Source organism: Nematolebias whitei, chromosome 6, assembly GCF_014905685.2.
Source record: "Nematolebias whitei isolate Nwh7 chromosome 6, NemWhi1, whole genome shotgun sequence".
Classification (NCBI taxonomy): domain Eukaryota; kingdom Metazoa; phylum Chordata; class Actinopteri; order Cyprinodontiformes; family Rivulidae; genus Nematolebias; species Nematolebias whitei.
The window spans coordinates 24,418,392-24,434,992 of record NC_056503.1 but is presented as its reverse complement, the minus strand read 5'-3'; the positions used below and the strand labels follow the sequence as shown (position 1 = coordinate 24,434,992).

Genomic DNA, 16,601 nt, shown 5'->3' with positions numbered 1-16,601 from the left:
TCTAACCAGCTGTTTTCAACATGAGTCTAACCAGCTGTTTTCAACATGAGTCTAACCAGCTGTTGTCATCATGAGTCTAACCAGCTGTTTTCAACATGAGTCTAACCAGCTGTTGTCATCATGAGTCTAATAATAATAATAATAATAATAATTTTATTTAAAAAGCGCCTTTCATGACACCCAAGGACACTTTACAGTAAGAACAAAGATCAACAGGAATAAATTACATAAAGAATATAAAATACATAAAGAATATAAAATACATAAAGAATATAAATTACATAAAGAATATAAAATACATAAAGAATATAAAATACATAGAGCAAAGTTAAGGATAAGCGAGTCTAAAGAGATGTGTTTTCCGAGCAGTCTTGAATATAGAAAGAGAGGTGGTGTTTCTTAAGTCAGGGGGTAGAGAGTTCCAGAGATGAGGAGCAGAGCAGGTGAAGGACCTGCTCCCCATGGTGGAGAGGAGGGCAGAGGGTACATGGAGGTGTAGTGAAGAGGAGGATCTGAGAGAGCGAGAGGGGATGGAGATGTGTAATAGGTCAGATAGGTACGGAGGGGCAAAGTTGTGGATAGCTTTGAAAGTGAGAAGAAGAATTTTGAAGACGATGTGTGATTTAACCGGGAGCCAGTGGAGCTGCTGCAGGACTGGAGTGATGGTTATAGGAGGAGGTTTGTGTGATGACACGGGCAGCTGAGTTCTGGATCAATTGTAGCTTCTGGAGAGATTTGTTGGGGAGGTCATAAAGAAAGCAGTTGCAGTAGTCAATCCGGGAAGTCACAAGACTGTGCACAAGTATAGCTGTGGAGCGGGGTGTGAGAGAAGGGTTTAAAGGTTTGGACCTTTAAACAGGTCATAGTACAGTTTTATGTTGACATTTTTATTACAGATCCTCACAATCGTCCCACTGATGATGCATTTTGTGTAAAAAGTCATACAAACTATTATATTTTGTTTTGAACGTTCATTTTCTGACAGAACTTGAGTCAGTGTACGGTGGTGCAGCGGTGCTGTGGGCTTCAGTTGTTTTGTTCGTCTCTCCTCCCTCAGAGACTGAAATCCTGAACCGAGAGGCCAGCGAGAGGTTCGCAGCCGGCTACATCCAGTGCATGCACGAGGTCCATATGTTCGTGTCCAGCTGTCCGGGCATCGATGCGGCGGTGGCGGCCGACCTCCTCAACCACCTGCTGGAGAGCATGCCCCTGAATGAGGACCACCTCCAGGACGTGCTGATGGACCTCATCACGGACTCTTCCGTAAGCAGCAGCACCGCCCCGGCCTCTCAGGCAGGGGGGAGCCCGTCTGGAGGGGAGACCTCCGCCCTGTCCCCGGCCCTCTCCACCATGTCCAGCGAGGACTTGTGCTCAGACCTGGAGGAGACCGACAGCGAGCACAACCAGAGCTCCACGGAGGGAGCAGAGAACCGGGAGGCTCTGAGCGTGCCCACCCTCACCTTCCCTCGGTTCATGTGGAGACCCTGGTAGGTCTGAGATGCAGCCAGGAGCCGCTGGAACTGGACCTGTGGGTTTTCTTTCATCTGACAGCTCGCCGAGCCTCTTTCAAGAGGAGAACCTCCCACCATGCAGCACATTCGAACCGTTTATCCGACCCAGTTAGGAACTCTGGTAACTTGCACTGATGGTCTTCAGAGTCTCCAGACTTCATCCTCATTCCAGTTTTGTCTCTTCTGCTTTGACAAAAGCTTCTGTGCGTGTTTTGGGAACGTGATTTTCTCATCAGGAACCACCATGAACAAGTGTTTATTTTTCATTTTTAAAATATAAAAAAATTCACCTGAAATACGAGAAAATTTTATTTTTATGTTCAAAACTAGATGAGAAGGAATCCAAAAGTATGTCATTTAGTATTTATGATAATACAGCAGTAACTATGTTTTAAATACGGACCCATAAAATCACATTCTGACACTGGGAAGTGTTGGCATAAAGGTAAAGGGCTATTTCACAGAATTTGGGGGGATTTTGGAGCACTTCTCTGATTAAAAATTAAAAATATTTTTACTTTTTAAACCTGCTCTAAATAATTCAGTACTGATTGCAAATATGTTAAAACAGAGTTTGCGATTGAAAAATCCATGTTTTATAAGTTAAAGTTAAAATGAGTAAGAGAATTTCAATGCTCTTTTGGCACCACATGGATCAGGTGCAATAAAAAAAAATGCAATAAACGTTTTACAATTCACAGTTTGTACTTTAAAGTTTCTGTTTCTAGTAAAGGACAATGTGGTCAAGGTTTGAACATCTTAATTTTTTACATATTTGACCAGATTTGCCTTTAAAGCCATTGACTGTAATGAATAAAATACAAAGACACAAACTGTCATTTTATCATTTTATATTTAGTGTGAAATTATTCAGTCCAGGTCTGAAAAGTAAAACTGTTTCAGAATTTGTACCAAAGTTGATCAGATGTGGTCCAAATGCCAAACATTCTGTTAAATAGCTTATTTTTTCTTTATTTTTTATGCATCTTTGTCTCACTCTTGGCTTGAAAATGACTTTTTGTGCCCAAATATGAGAAAACGAGTCAATATTAGCTTGTGTTTGCCACTTATTTTAATGTTTTAATATGCTAATAATGAAACAAATCAAACCAATTTAAAATATCTTCTCATTTGTGTGACAAAACATAAAAAAACATGTTTTTAAAAATACAATAAAATTTATTTTTAAAGCACTTTAAAAAATAACATTGTTGGCCAAAGTGCTGTACACTGATAAAAACATATAAAAGCAAACATACAAACAATAAAATCCATTAAAACAGTAAAATAATTCATTGTTAAAATCATAAAAACTATACACAATAAAACAAAAAGTCAAGGAGATAAAAAGTGTTTTAAGATTTAAAAACAGGAAGTGAGTCTGACGTGCAAAGGCAACTCGTTCCACAGTTCAGGGACAGCAACTGAAAACGCTCGGCCTCCTCTCAGCCTCCTCTTGGATTTTGGAATGACCAACAGGAATTTATCTGCCGATCTGAAAGAGCGTGAGAGAATTTACAGCTGGAGCAGGTCAGATACTGTGGAGTGAAGCTACAAAGACGTTTAAAAACAAAATAATCTTAAACCTTACCTCTTGTTTTCTGGTGCCAGTTAAAGGCGAGCAGCAGCATTCTGAACCAGCTGAAGTCGAGTCAGTAATGACTAGATCAGCCGCCGGACATGAAGTGAATTACAGTCGTCTAAACGAGTTATAATAAAAGTATAGCTTGAAGTCTCAAAATGATGTGAAATAAATGGTTTGACCTTGGCCAGTTGTCCCAAGTGATAAAAACTGGACTTGATCACTGATTTAATCTGTGCATCTAGTTTAAAATCATTGTCCAACCTCATTTTTTAGATTAGTTGCTGTCTGAGTCAGATGTTGTGTTAAAGGGCCCAGATCAGCTTGGACTTTGGAACCATTACTGGGCTTAAACAACAAGACCTCGGGGCTTTTGCTCATTAACATGTAAAAAATTCTAAGACGTCCATGCTCTGACTTCTGCAATACATTCCAGGAGTTGGTTCACAGAGTATTGCTTTTCTTGTTTTAATGGAACATAAATTTGGCAGTCATCAGCATAAAAATGGAAAATGACACCATGTTTTCAGAGAATAGATCCTAGAGGGAGTAAATGAAAGGAAAATAAAGAAGTGGGCCAAGTATAGAGCCTTGAGGTACTCCACATGTGAGAGAGGGTACAGAGGACTCAACCACATGCACACAAAAGCTTCTTTCTGTTAAATAGAATCTTAAGTCATTGCAGAGCAGAACCCTGAATGCTTACTCAGTTTTTAGGATTAAATTCTCCTTCCTGATGACAAAATCCAACTGTTAAAACACACTTAGACCAAAAACAGTTGAACAAAGGCGCCAGATCAGCCTCAGTTGATCAGGACTGGGGCAGCACGGTGGCACAACTGGTAGAGCTGCTGCCTCTCAGCGAGAAGGTCCTTGGTTCAAACCCTGGTCCAGGGGCCTTTCTGGGTGGAGTTTGCATGTTCTCTCTGTGCATGCGTGGGTTTTCTCCGGGTGCTCCAGTTTCCTCCCACAGACCAAAAACATGCATGTTAGGCTGATTGGTAACTCTAAATTGTCCCTAGGTGTGAGTGAGAGAGTGAATGGTTGTTTGTCTCGTTTGTCTCTATGTGGCCCTGTGATGGACTTGCGACCCGTCCAGGGTGTACCCCGCCCCTCGCACAGTGATTGCTGGACATGGGCACCAACGACCCCCGTGACCCAAAATGGAATAAACGGGTAAAGATAATGGATGGATGGATGATCAGGACTGTGTAACGTTTGAGGCAGTGAAGTTTGCAGCCTTTCTTTTGTGTTCTGAGACGTAAACAAGATGCAGATGGACCAACGTCTGACCTGAACACACTCTCTGAGTGCCTGAATATCACAAGACAAGGTGGAGTTCTCCTTCCCTTTAACACCCCCACCTCTCTCCAGCTTGGGATGTCCTGAAAGGACCCCCCTCCTCCTCCTCAGTGCTGACAACCTGGCTTTGAGTTCTCTCTGGAGACTTCTTTTCACACCTGGGCGATAAAAGAAGCTTCCTTCTCACTTCCAGCCTGACAAAGGGACAGAACAGAACCAGGACCTGTTCAAACACAATCTGGAAATTAAAAAAAAGAAGAGGCTCTTTTTAGCACAAGTTCAGTGAGGCCTCCGGATAATACAAATATTTTCATGGTATTTTCTGAATTTCTGTAGTTTTACTGAACATGTAGCCTTCTTAAAACTACTTTTTGTCGTATCAGTGTTAAGAAATGAAGGTAAAACATCCGAATTTGCCGAATAAATTAATAATAAAAAGCTGCTGGCTGCTGTGATTTTTGTTGCAGACTGAAGAGGCCGAACCATTGAAGAAGATGAAAATGATTCAAATATACATTTACATATTATTCATTGAAATTTGTGTTTCAGCTTCTTGTGTACTGTGTGTCTGGGTGTGTTAGCAAAATATTTCATAAACCACTGGATATATTTTAATGAAACTCTGAAAGTAATCAATGGATGTAAATCAAATCGCTATTAGCCAACTTAAAAATGGCTCTGTCAAACCTATTGATAAGCTCCATTGGACGTGTTAAACTGTTAGAATATTTGAAATAATTATTTGGAAGTCCAGGATTGAAGCTTGACTTAAAAAAAAAAAAAAAAGCCTGGTTCTCATGTGGGAGTTTTTCCTTTCCACTGTTGCCTCTATGCTTGCTTAGGATGGGAGACTGTGATGAAGTGAAAACTCAAAGCGATCTGTTGGTTCCTAGATAAATAACATTATTCACTGACTTTATACGGATATGGCTCTTTCTGTTCAGTGCCCTGCAATGTCTTCTGGTGATTTGGCACTATATAAATAAAATGAATTGAACTGAATTAAAATAGTTGTAACAAGAGAGATATTGCACTTACAGCCAAATAAAGGACCTCCTCAAACCCAACACAAAGTGTCATCGTTGCAGCATGAGCAGCGCCTCTCTGACGGTCAGTGCAAAGCTACAATTATTTATACATTCCTAGCTCCCTCCATCTGCAGCCAGCGTCCCCGCATCCCAGCTGGGAGACACCTTCTCTCCTCCAGCAGAGCGCGGCTCGTCTGCTGAGAGGTATGTTTTGTTAAAACTGTTGAAAAGTCAGGAAAGTAACAGATAAAATAACGGGACTCGGTAAACTTACAAAGTTTAACATAGTAGGAAAACACTCATAATAAAATAACATAAAAAATGTATTTTCTAAATTTAGTTTTTGATCTAGTTATTCTTTATTTTTGTGTTGTATCACTGGACAAATAAAGTATCTTGAATGTTGGTAGTAGCTGAGAGTCATCCTCAACAAACACTGACACTGACACGACTTGCAGCATCGCACGAGATTGCGCATAACATCATTTATGACTATAACTTCATTATTTTTCAGCATAGGGTGTTGGTTTAAAACCCTGGCGCAAAGGTGGCGGATGACATGTAATTGAAGGAATGCAAGGTTTTTAATTTATAACCTGACATCCGTTTGGTTTTTATGCTCCTGGTTTTGAGTTTTAGAACCTTAAAGTGATCAGTATCATTGTTTGTGTCCACTTGTTGAACCAAAGGGAAGCATCTCTGTATCACAATGCTCAAAGGGTCCACCACCACTCCACCCCCGGTGGTGTCTACAGTCGCACCTCTGTTTCGAGGATTGTTAACAGATTCCTGTTAGATCCTGTCTGGGCCGGTGGTGTGGCCCCTCTTCCTTAGGGTCACTTCATATTTAATCTCTACATCTACACTCGTTTAAAATAATCTGGGCACAGTTTAGAGCATATTTGTTGCCAGCATTCTCAGGTGAGAACCGCGGGGTCAGTCATTCTGTTTATTATCATGCCGAGCTTGGAGGGGGAGAAGATCAAACTCTGGTTGAGTTGGAGGATGAGGAGGAGGACCTGGGTGTGAGGGTGTGAGGAAAGCCTTTAAAATGAGACATCTGATTGGGATCAAAGCGACAGAAGAGCTTCAAAGTGTTTGACAGTAAAAACATTCATCTTTTTTCAAAGGCATCAACTGCATACTCTGACCTCATTAACTTAATTAATGGAGTTCATGGGGAAAGCTTTTGTAAAACCTGGTGGTTTGGAACCACGTGCACCTAAAATAAACACTTTACTTTTTTACAGAATGATTAAATGCATCCTGTCAAGCAGTTAAGTCAAGTAAGAGAAGAAGAACTCACGTCTTTACTCATTTCTGATTTGCACGTCATCTGGTCTGTTTCTGTCCAAACCTGCACCCCAAGTCTCAGAGGAAGAAGAACCATCCACCTCTGTTGGTTAAGAGGAAACACTGATCTCATTCTGTATGAGTAAAAGCAGCTATGAGGCCTGAAAAGGTTGACAGCTTGATCACAGAATTATAGCTCACTTTAAACAGACAATTAATATATTAAGATATTTAGAGGTGAGATTTTGTGACCAAGCAACATTTTATCTGTTGTAAGTCGATCTTTGAATGACCTCAGTTTAAAGATAAAAGAGTTGAATTCAGATTGGACTGAGAGATAATGAAGCACAGTGAAGATCAGAGTGGACTGCATCTTTTTTAGATAAGCTTCAACCTTTAAAATCTCATAGCCACTCATGTAAGAACTATTTTCCTTTAATTCATAAAAGAGACCTTTAATTTAGTCTCCAGTGCAGCCTGGGATCATGTCAAGAAGGACTATCTTGTTATTTCTGTGACCAGCATCACTGTTGTCATGGGTTTGCTTATATCGTTTTGATTAACAAAGCTCTCAACAACCTAGCTCCATCTTATATTCAAGATCTTATTGTTCCATATTTTCCTAACAGAGCACTTTGCTCTGAGACTGCAGGTTTACTTGTGGTTCCTAGAGTTTCCAAAAGCAGAATGGAAGGAAGATCTTTCAGTTATCAGGCACCAGTTTCTCTCCGTGAGGCTGACACGTTGTCCAGTTTTAAGACTGGGCTTAAGATTTTCCTTTTTGATAAATCCTATAGTTAGGGTTGGCTTGGCTTCCTGAGCTATCTCTTAGTTATGCTGCTATAGGCTTAGATTGATGGAGGACTAATTGATCACATTTCATAAAATGAATAGTTACAACTTAATACAAATGAAAAGTTTGTATTTAACTATTTCTACCTTAACGTTGTTGTTGTTGTTGTTTTTGTCTTTCCTCCTATAGAAAGACCTGCTCGCCTCCATTCTGGACCTGCCATTCTATATGTGTGTCTGTTTCTCCTTCCTGTTCCTCTCAAACCCAGTCGGTCAGAGCAAATGTCCCCTCGTCCTGAGCCTGGTTCTGCTGGAGGTTTATTCCTGCTAGGATGAGTTTTTCCTTTCCACTGTTGCCTTTGTGCTCGCTCAGGTTGGGAGACTGCGATGAAATGAAGATTCAACGCAAGCTGCTGGCGTCCTTAGATAAAGAATTAAATAAAACAGAATTGTGTCGCTCAAGGTGGCTGCATGTTAAATGCAACAACATTTAAATTCCCTCTGGGATTAATAAAGTAGTTTTGCATTTAAATTAATTGAATAAGTTCTACAAATTTACTTTTTATGTATGTGAATGTTTCTGTTCGGTGCCATGAGACGACTTCTGTTGTGACTTGGTGCTATATAAATAAACTGAACTGAAAATGAATTGAATTAGCACAGAAATACTAGTTCAAGTGAAGCCAAGGGTTTTCCCCTCACAAAGATTTATACTAACACAGTCATTAAAAAAAAAAGAGTCTGTTTTGCCACATACTTTCTGAAAGTAGGTTCAGAGACAGACATTCCCGACAGACACAAATGACTCATTTTAATCAGCTGATGTTGGCCATTTAAAAAAATACAGCAATCTTCAGACTTGATAAGTTACCACGAAGGAAAATGAAGATGCATCAGCTACAACCAGCGGCTCGCTGTTTCCATACTCTTACAGGAAGCTGTTCTTTAAGGAGGTGGACTGAGCCAGAAGCTGCTGCCTCATAAATGAAGCTCAGAGTCGATACAGTGAAATACTTTGTTCTGAAACAAGTGGAGTCAGGTTCATTTCACATGAAGAACTTTAAGGAGCTAGAGGTCTGCTTGGTTTGGGTTGATTATTCAGTATGATCCAGAAAACACACTTGTTTGTAGGGATTCAGCTCTTTCCCCGGGTTCCTGGTTGACACCAATGAGCAGCAGCTGTGGGTGATCTCCCTGTTTTGCTACTTTTTTTACCATCTTATTTTAATTTGTAAAAAAAATAAAAATCTGTATGCCTTTTTATAACTGTCTATTGTTGTTGCTGTTGTCCATTGTTGTCATCTTTCTTTGTTGAAATCAGGTCTCTCTTGTAAATGAGTCCTCGGGGCTCAATGGGATTAACCTGTCTAAATAAAGGTTGAATGAATGAAAATGTACTGCATTGTGTATGTGTGTAAAAGTGCATATGTTGAGGAAAGGAAACAGCACGCTTATAAAACAATGAATGTTCTGCACAGAATACCTGAATCAACAACTGGTCAACTGCATTTAAGGAAAGAAAACCAGCGACCGTGGATTACACAGCTGAGTCTAAAGGAACAAGAAGCTTCATGGAAATGTAGTGGAGTGAAAAGTTCCCAAAAACACAAATAGTCAAGTAAAGTAAAAATAATCAGAAAATGTACTTAAGTACAGTACTCAAGTAAATGTATTTTGTTACTGTTCACCACTGAAAGGACTGCAGGAGAGCTTCCTCCGTATCCTTGAGCGTTGCATAATTGGTAGTTGCTTGCAGCCATCTCTTGGTATTGATAAAGAACAAAAGCGTAAAAGAATAATACCTTTTGTGATGCATGCTCAATAATCCAGGTAGAAAAATCTAAAAATGTTCAATCTGGTCCTCTGGACATTCTAAAAACAAAACAACAAAAAATGTAGAAACGTTTCTTTCGGATGAAAGACGAAACGTTTCTACATTTTTTGTTGTTTTGTGAATGTCCAGAGGACCAGATTAAACTTTTTTAAATAACTCATGCTCCTAGTGCCTGACTTCCAAGATTTTACCCTGGATCTTTCATCTTCCTCCTCATACCTGCAAAGGAACCATACCTTCAACTGCTCAGCTGCCTTTTCACCACCAGCCCAATAATTTACCTCTGCCTGGAAACCATTACTCTCTTCTCAACGTGCCGAGGTCTCCCCGTTCCAGTAAGAGTTCTCCAACCTGAAACACAATCTACACGGCTTATTTCCCTGGACTCACCTTATCTTCCTCCCTCCTCAGGTGTTCCAGGTTCCCCTCGTAAATAGCACTGTTAATAATATTCAGTGTAAATAAATAAATCACTGTAAACCAGTTGAGTCTGGTTCTCATTGGGTCTTACCTCCATATCCTGGTATTATTAATATTTCGGAGAACTTCTCTCCCTTGAGTTGTGAATTTTTGAGAAAATTCAAGTGTGCCCTGATGTCAGGTTCACTTAGTCCCACTTACTTTAATCAAATATGGAACTAAAATGAGATGAACCAGCTACACTTACTGTTCTTCAGGAGTCAGCAGTGTGAGCACAGTCACATGAAAGATTGAGCAACCTGGGCTTGAACCTGCAGCCTCTGGATCAGGAGGCAGCGCTCTGCTGTTCAGACCCTTCACATCACTGAGATCTGCTGCCGGTGCAGACCAGCCAGCACCTTCAGCTGCAGCTAAAGGAAGACCACATCCAAGACAGGGAAGACCAAACACATGAGCTGCTGCAGTATCAGCTCTGAGGCTGAAGGTCAGCGCAGAGCAACAGTTGGTGGATCAGAGTCAACGGCTAAGAGAGCATATGGTGCTGAAACAGATCCCTGGGGGGATCCTGCCATCTGAGGGGGATCTCAGCTGTGACCGAGCAATCTCCTCTACAGAGGCGATTGTTCTAAAACATCTGCTTGAGGGAAAAATAACCCGTGAGCTTTATTTCATTAGTTAATAAGAATATAGTGTAATTGTTTAGAAAATGCCATAATTTGTTAATGAAGTTTGATTTATTTCAAGCTGACGTGTTCGTTCATGCTCATCTGCTCACACAGACTCATGTTCGTGCTGCTGTTGTTCAGCGTATTGTTTTTGTGCGATTAGTGTATTCTGAGTTCATAAGATCTTATTACTGTTTTTCTTTACAAGTTATACTTTTGTTGGATGTAACTGGGATCCTGTGTACACAGTTTTGTTCCACCACACGATGAGAATGACAATAAAGAAACTTTTGACTTTTTTCAGAGTTGACCTTTAATGACACATTTCAACTGATTTAATTAGAACAAAGATAAAAAAAAAAGTAGAAAATAAAATTAAAAGAATGTTCCATTTGTTCATATAGAGGTGCAAAGTATGCCAATGTAAAAAATACATGTAAATGAGTACTTATGCACTTTTGATAGTAGTTTATATAAGGTCTTTTGCATTTTATATTTTGGTAATGTAAAAAATGTCCAAGCGAATTACATTTAGAAGTCTTGTGTGAATTTTTTTTATTTTTTTTTACTCTTTTGTACATTTTCATTAAATCAAGAGTCGGTGGTTAAATCTATTCATTTTATTACATAATCAGTTGATTATAAAACAGTACTGTTATTGGGTTTTTATATTCCAATAAAGGGGAATGTACTCTATACATAATTTGGACATTTATTTAAGATGTTTTTGAAAATAAAAAGCTGCAAAAACCAGTTCAGATTTTAAATTGCACGCTGCAGCAAAGGAACATGAACCAGCTCTTTCATGCAAATGTTCTGTCCCTGATGTGCAGCTGTCCTGACGGCACCGTTTTACAGAATGACTATTAAATGCAAGCACACACTTTATAATTAAACACGCAGGGTCAGTCAGACCAAATATTACACTTCAAGCTCAAATCCACTAATGGATGCATCACATATTAATTTTTTTCCACTGTCCAACTACACCCAGCAGGGTGGCTGAGAGGAAGCGGACTTCTGGTTTGTCCACGTGATCTTTATCTAACTGAAGATGAGCAGCCATGTTCTTTTTGGAGAACAGTCTTTCTCCTTCAACCCTGCCATGACCACCATTGTTGTTCAGTTCTCCTGATGGTGGACTCATGAACATAAACATCAGTCAATGTGAGACCTTCAGTTGTTAGAAGTTACCCTGAGGTTCTTTGAGACCTCACTATTCCACACCTTGTTCTTGAAGTGATCTTTGTTGGTCCACCACTCCTGGGGAGGGTCACCATGGTCTTGAATTTCCTCCATTTGTCTACAATCTGTCTGACTGTGGACTGGTGGAGTCCAAACTTTTTACAGATGTTTTGTAACATTTTCAGACCATTGATTTAAAACACCAGACTCTAATTTCACCTTCAGATTAACTGCTAATCCTAGGTTCACATACTTTTACATTCAAATATGTAATATTGGATCATTTTCCTCTAATGATTAAGTATAACATTTTGTCTCATTTGTTTAACTGGGTTCTCTTTGTCTACTTTTAGGACTTGTGTGAAAATCTGATGTTTTAGGTCACATTTATGCAGAAACATAGAAAATTATAAAGAGTTTACAAACTTTCAAGCACCACTGTTTATCCATCTTCTGACGGGCAAATAAAAATCTACGCATGTTTAAACACCAGATTACTGACACAGTCAGTAAAATTTGTGATAGACTTGCATTTGTTGATTCATCTTTAACTTGATATTACTGCCATCTACTGATGAGATTTGTGAACAGCAACAAAAACCCCCACAATGCTCGGGTTGTCTTTACATTTTTTATTACACCGTCATTACAAACAGATCACAGGAAACAGGAGACCTGGAAAGAAAAACAATTATATATTAGTGGTTAAAGTGCACATTTAAAAGCATTACATGTTCAAATGAGGTGCAGACTGTTGTACCTGATCAAGCTTTCTCTGCTGCTGCCTCCTCGTCTCCACCCTTGGTGTTACGTGTGTAAATCAGCTGCGCTCTGTGTTTGGACACCAGTTTGATCATGCCTGGTACACAAAACAAGTTGATTTCAGTATTTCCTCATGCAGACACATTTTTGTTGCTACTGTTATTTATTTTTTTACAAACAGGTCATTTTACTTGTTTGGCATTATAGCTGATAAAACTATTGCATTTAAAATCTGTGTGAAGGCCAACTTTAAAATAATGTCAGGTTTAAATAAAATCATGCTAGTGTTTGCTGCAATCACTCTCAGATAAAGCAAACCATGCAGACCCAAACTTCTGTGAAATCTTTGAAGTCTCCTTTTCTTCTTGATGAAAGTGAAATGGGGAACTGAAGTTGACCTGTTGCTGTTATAGTTTTGAGCCAGCAATGGACAGTCTGAGCCACATTATTAGGCCTTTACACAAAAATGGCTGCAAAAAATCAAGGTCCTCGTTAAGCTGCTTCTAGCTGATCGTCACTGCACCGACCATTCTGGTCACATCCCTAAACAATAAGATTATGTAAATGAAGCAATCAGCACAGAACCACAGGAGGTGTACAACTCAGATTTGTAAACAAGGCCAGTATGAGTGAAGTGGGGGACAGTCCAGTCAGCATCTCATGTCTTAATATCATTGATGTGACCCGTCTGGATCAGCTTCATGGGTGTAAAGACCACATTTAACTGGCTGACATGACTAGACAGCTTTAAGCGGGCTCGTCTTTGTGGCCATATAGATCCACAGCGTAAAGCAGAGGACATGATTCACACAGACACAAACCTTTTACATTCAGTTGGCCAGTTTGCAGACAAAATAAAAAATTATCCTGTAATCTGTCTATAACACACATTTTGAAGCAGCATTTGCCACTGTGCTACTCGCTCACATTTTTTTATTTGGATTTTTAAGTAATGTATAAATGCACAAGTGGCACAGTGGTGCAGTTGGTAGAGCTGCTGCCTTAGCCAGAAGGTGGCCGGATCAAATCTCTGCCGGGGAACCTTTCTGGATGGAGTTTGCATGTTCTCTCCACGCATGCATGGGTTTTCTCTGGTTTCCTCCCACAGACCAAAAACATACGTTAGACTGATTAGTAACTCCAAATTGCTGTGGTTGTTTGTCCCATTTGTCTCTCTGTGTCCCTGTGATGGACTGGAGACCAGTCCAGCGTCTCCGCATCTCACAGTGACTGCTGGACACGGGCACCAGTGACTTCTGCGACCCGAAAAGGAAGAAGCGAGTAAAGTTAATGAATAGATGGATGCTTAAAAAAACTTGCTTAAAGCATAAAACAAATCTGTATCAACGTTGATTAGATTAAATTTATCACAGACAGCTACCAAGTTTTTAACCAACTCACATCTGTCTCACATCTGTCTATGTAATTTTATACAGATGAGTTTGCTAAAGTGCTAAGCTAACATTAGCTCACTTATTTCAATCCAGTCGTTTGATGGTCACATTTTTTTGCCGTTTCAGTTTATGTGCAGACATAAACTAAAAACCTGTTCACGTTTAGTTTTGATATAAACTTTATTCAAAGTGCTACATTTTGTACTTTCTGGACGCCATCGCAAACTTTTGCCTCGGCACCTTATGCTCGAGTTTGTTGCGTGGCCCCGCCACTCCTTTCATTACAGCCATCTTCAGGACTGCAGCCATCTGTAGGAGGCTACAACAGCCAAAACAGTTTTGCTAATTTTGATCATCAAATTTGGAAACGTGCTCAAATTAGGAAAATATGCCGTTGAGCGGTTTCCACCAAGTTTTTTTTTTTAGTGTTTTATTTCACAATTATCTCCACGTTTTCAATGATGCGCCTTACTAGAAGCAAGAAACTGAAACATTTATACAAAAGACACAACCAACAAGAAGTGATGACATCTTTGGGGTACTCCAATAATGCTGCATCCCAATGTTTTTGTCTGGCAGATGATTTATGACATGTTGTGAAAATGGATCCAGATCTCTCCTCCATAGTTCCTTGCAATGGTGTGTGTTCATATCTACTGTAAATATCAATGCTCGTTCCTGCTCTGCAAAAATAAAAACTTGCTGGATCAAAATCTAATCAAATGGTCTCCCTTGAAACATCTTATTTGGATGTTGCTTTGTCCTAACATAAAACATTTTAAGGCTTTAAACTGAAAAGACAAAGGTCACCTTTAGCAAGCAGTTCTTGGAGGGCGTTCCTGGCTAGAGAGCCACGGATCTTCAGCCTTTCTGACACAACAGCAGGGGTGATGAGCTTGTAGTTGGGCACTTCTTTGTACAACTTTTCGTAGGTTGCCTTGTCGAAGAGGACCAAGTTATTGAGCTTGTCCCTCACTTTTCCCTTGGACCACTTCTGCTCAGATCAAGACAACATGTTTGAGACATTCAACCATCAACTCAGGTCTAAGTGAATTTTGACCTCGGCTTACCTTCTTCTTAGCCTTGCCTCCAGACTTGTTGACTGGGTCCTTGTCCTTCTTGGACTTCCCAGCGTCCTTTTTCTTATCCGGCTTAGGAGGCTGAGAACAAAAGATTACAAATTAAAGCCCTACGTAGAATTTATACCTAATTGTGAACTAAAAGTGTAACTTGTTGGAAGATGTAAAATTGCTAGTGTAAATATATATTTGTAGCTTGTGCGAGCATTACATCAGCAGTGGCTGTGGTGCAGTGGTAGGGCAGCCGACTTGGGACCAGAAAGTCACGGTTCGACTCCCAGCCATTCTCACGTTGTGGTGTTTCTGAGCAAGACACCTAATACCCAATTGCTTCCCAGGCACTTGCATAGCTGCCCACTGCTCCACCTGGGTGTATCTCAGGTGTGATGGGTTCAATGCAGAGAACTAATTTTATCATTGTATGGGAACATACAATGATAATCTTAAGACTTCCCACCCCCTTCTCCTGAAGAGATGTCAGTGGAAAAGACCTGTGAAGGCCAGGAGTGCCATGTGAGACTACAGCTGGCTTTGAGGACGCCCACTGAAACCTTGTCAAGCTGGTAAGGAGACAAAAAGCGAGCGGACAGTGCAGCATGTTGCAGATCGTTGTGACCGGGCTTCATGTGTATACGTTTAATACATATTGATGTGAACCGATCCAATATCTGCACTTGCAAGTAAAATTGTGCCTGAGATAAACCATGTGCCGTGTGTGAGTGTGGTTCACTTGAGTAAACATCAAGAGCGTTTTCCTCTAACATTTCAATGCAGCGCACAAATTTCATCACTGCATATAAACATACACAAATTCTCACTTCAGTCAAATTTTCGACAAGAATTTATTCCCTAAATTAGTTACTGTAGTAAGTAAAACCTGTATGATGGTAGAAAATGGGATGGGTCACAAAATTCTGTGCAACAACTTTTGTGTTCAGAGCAGACAATGACCATCAAGGCGGCCAGCAAAGACTTTTCTGCTGCCCTAAACATATAAGTCACTACCTTACATTTAAGTATATTTTTTCCATTTATATTAGTCAATGTTTCCCCTGTCATTATACATGGAGGCTTATATATAATTATTTATACATCCTAATTTATTACTGAGGCTTGTGGTGAACATGTGGCACAGTGTTGGCTGCAGTTGAAGTAAACGTGTTGATTGTGTTCATTAGATTTCAATAATAATGGCATTCATCCTCACTTCATGAGAAACCTGTTGTGATGCAGTGCCATGTTTTATTCCACGTTTCTGAGCAATACTGAAGGTTTCTGTAGCTGCAGCATCATAATGACGGTATTTAGAGGCGGACAAATTCACAGGCCCAAGTGTAAAACACACGGCTCAGAGTAATTCTTCACCGCCGGTTTTACCAATCATTATCCATAGCTTGTACTAATCCAGCCATTTGATGCAATTCAGAAAATGGACACGGAGAGTATCTGAGAGCATGGCAGATGTAGCCGACTAGCCATTAGCGAGTCAGGCGCTAACGAAGTGATAAAATTGCGCTCGTAAGACTTTCTTATCGGAGAAGGAACCATACACTGCTACCGATAGACCTTCCGAATTATTACTGTACCATATAAGAACAACAGAACTTCACTGAAGTTTACTTTATCCTCAAAAAACGTATAATCACTGCGCTCACCATGTTTCCTTGTCAAGATGTCGGAGCGAAAGGAAGTCCGCCCGTGCAAAAGTCCCTGAGACAACCCTTGGATGCGGAAATGACATGAGGGATTGTGGG

At 40.1% G+C, this 16,601-nt stretch overlaps 2 protein-coding genes across 2 annotated transcripts in view; one reads left to right on the top strand and one right to left on the bottom strand.

Moving 5' to 3' along the window:
- Positions 1 to 1,525, top strand: part of LOC119411198 (transcription cofactor HES-6) — a 2,987-nt gene extending 1,462 nt beyond the window's left edge. Inside the window, exon 4 of the mRNA XM_037678129.1 lies at positions 1,058 to 1,525. Coding sequence (XP_037534057.1) covers positions 1,058 to 1,491 — 434 coding nt within the window. The 3' untranslated portion in view covers positions 1,492 to 1,525. The remainder of the gene's footprint in view (positions 1 to 1,057) is intronic.
- Positions 1,526 to 12,229: 10,704 nt separating this feature from the next.
- Positions 12,230 to 16,575, bottom strand: rps25 (ribosomal protein S25). Its single transcript, XM_037678128.1, has 5 exons — positions 16,503 to 16,575; positions 14,839 to 14,928; positions 14,579 to 14,762; positions 12,373 to 12,471; positions 12,230 to 12,287 (listed from the first exon to the last, which is right to left on the bottom strand). Exons 1-4 carry the CDS (start codon positions 16,503 to 16,505, stop codon positions 12,377 to 12,379), a joined length of 372 nt encoding a protein of 123 aa, XP_037534056.1. The 5' UTR covers positions 16,506 to 16,575; the 3' UTR covers positions 12,230 to 12,287; positions 12,373 to 12,376.
- Between the last annotated feature and the right edge of the window lie 26 nt (positions 16,576 to 16,601).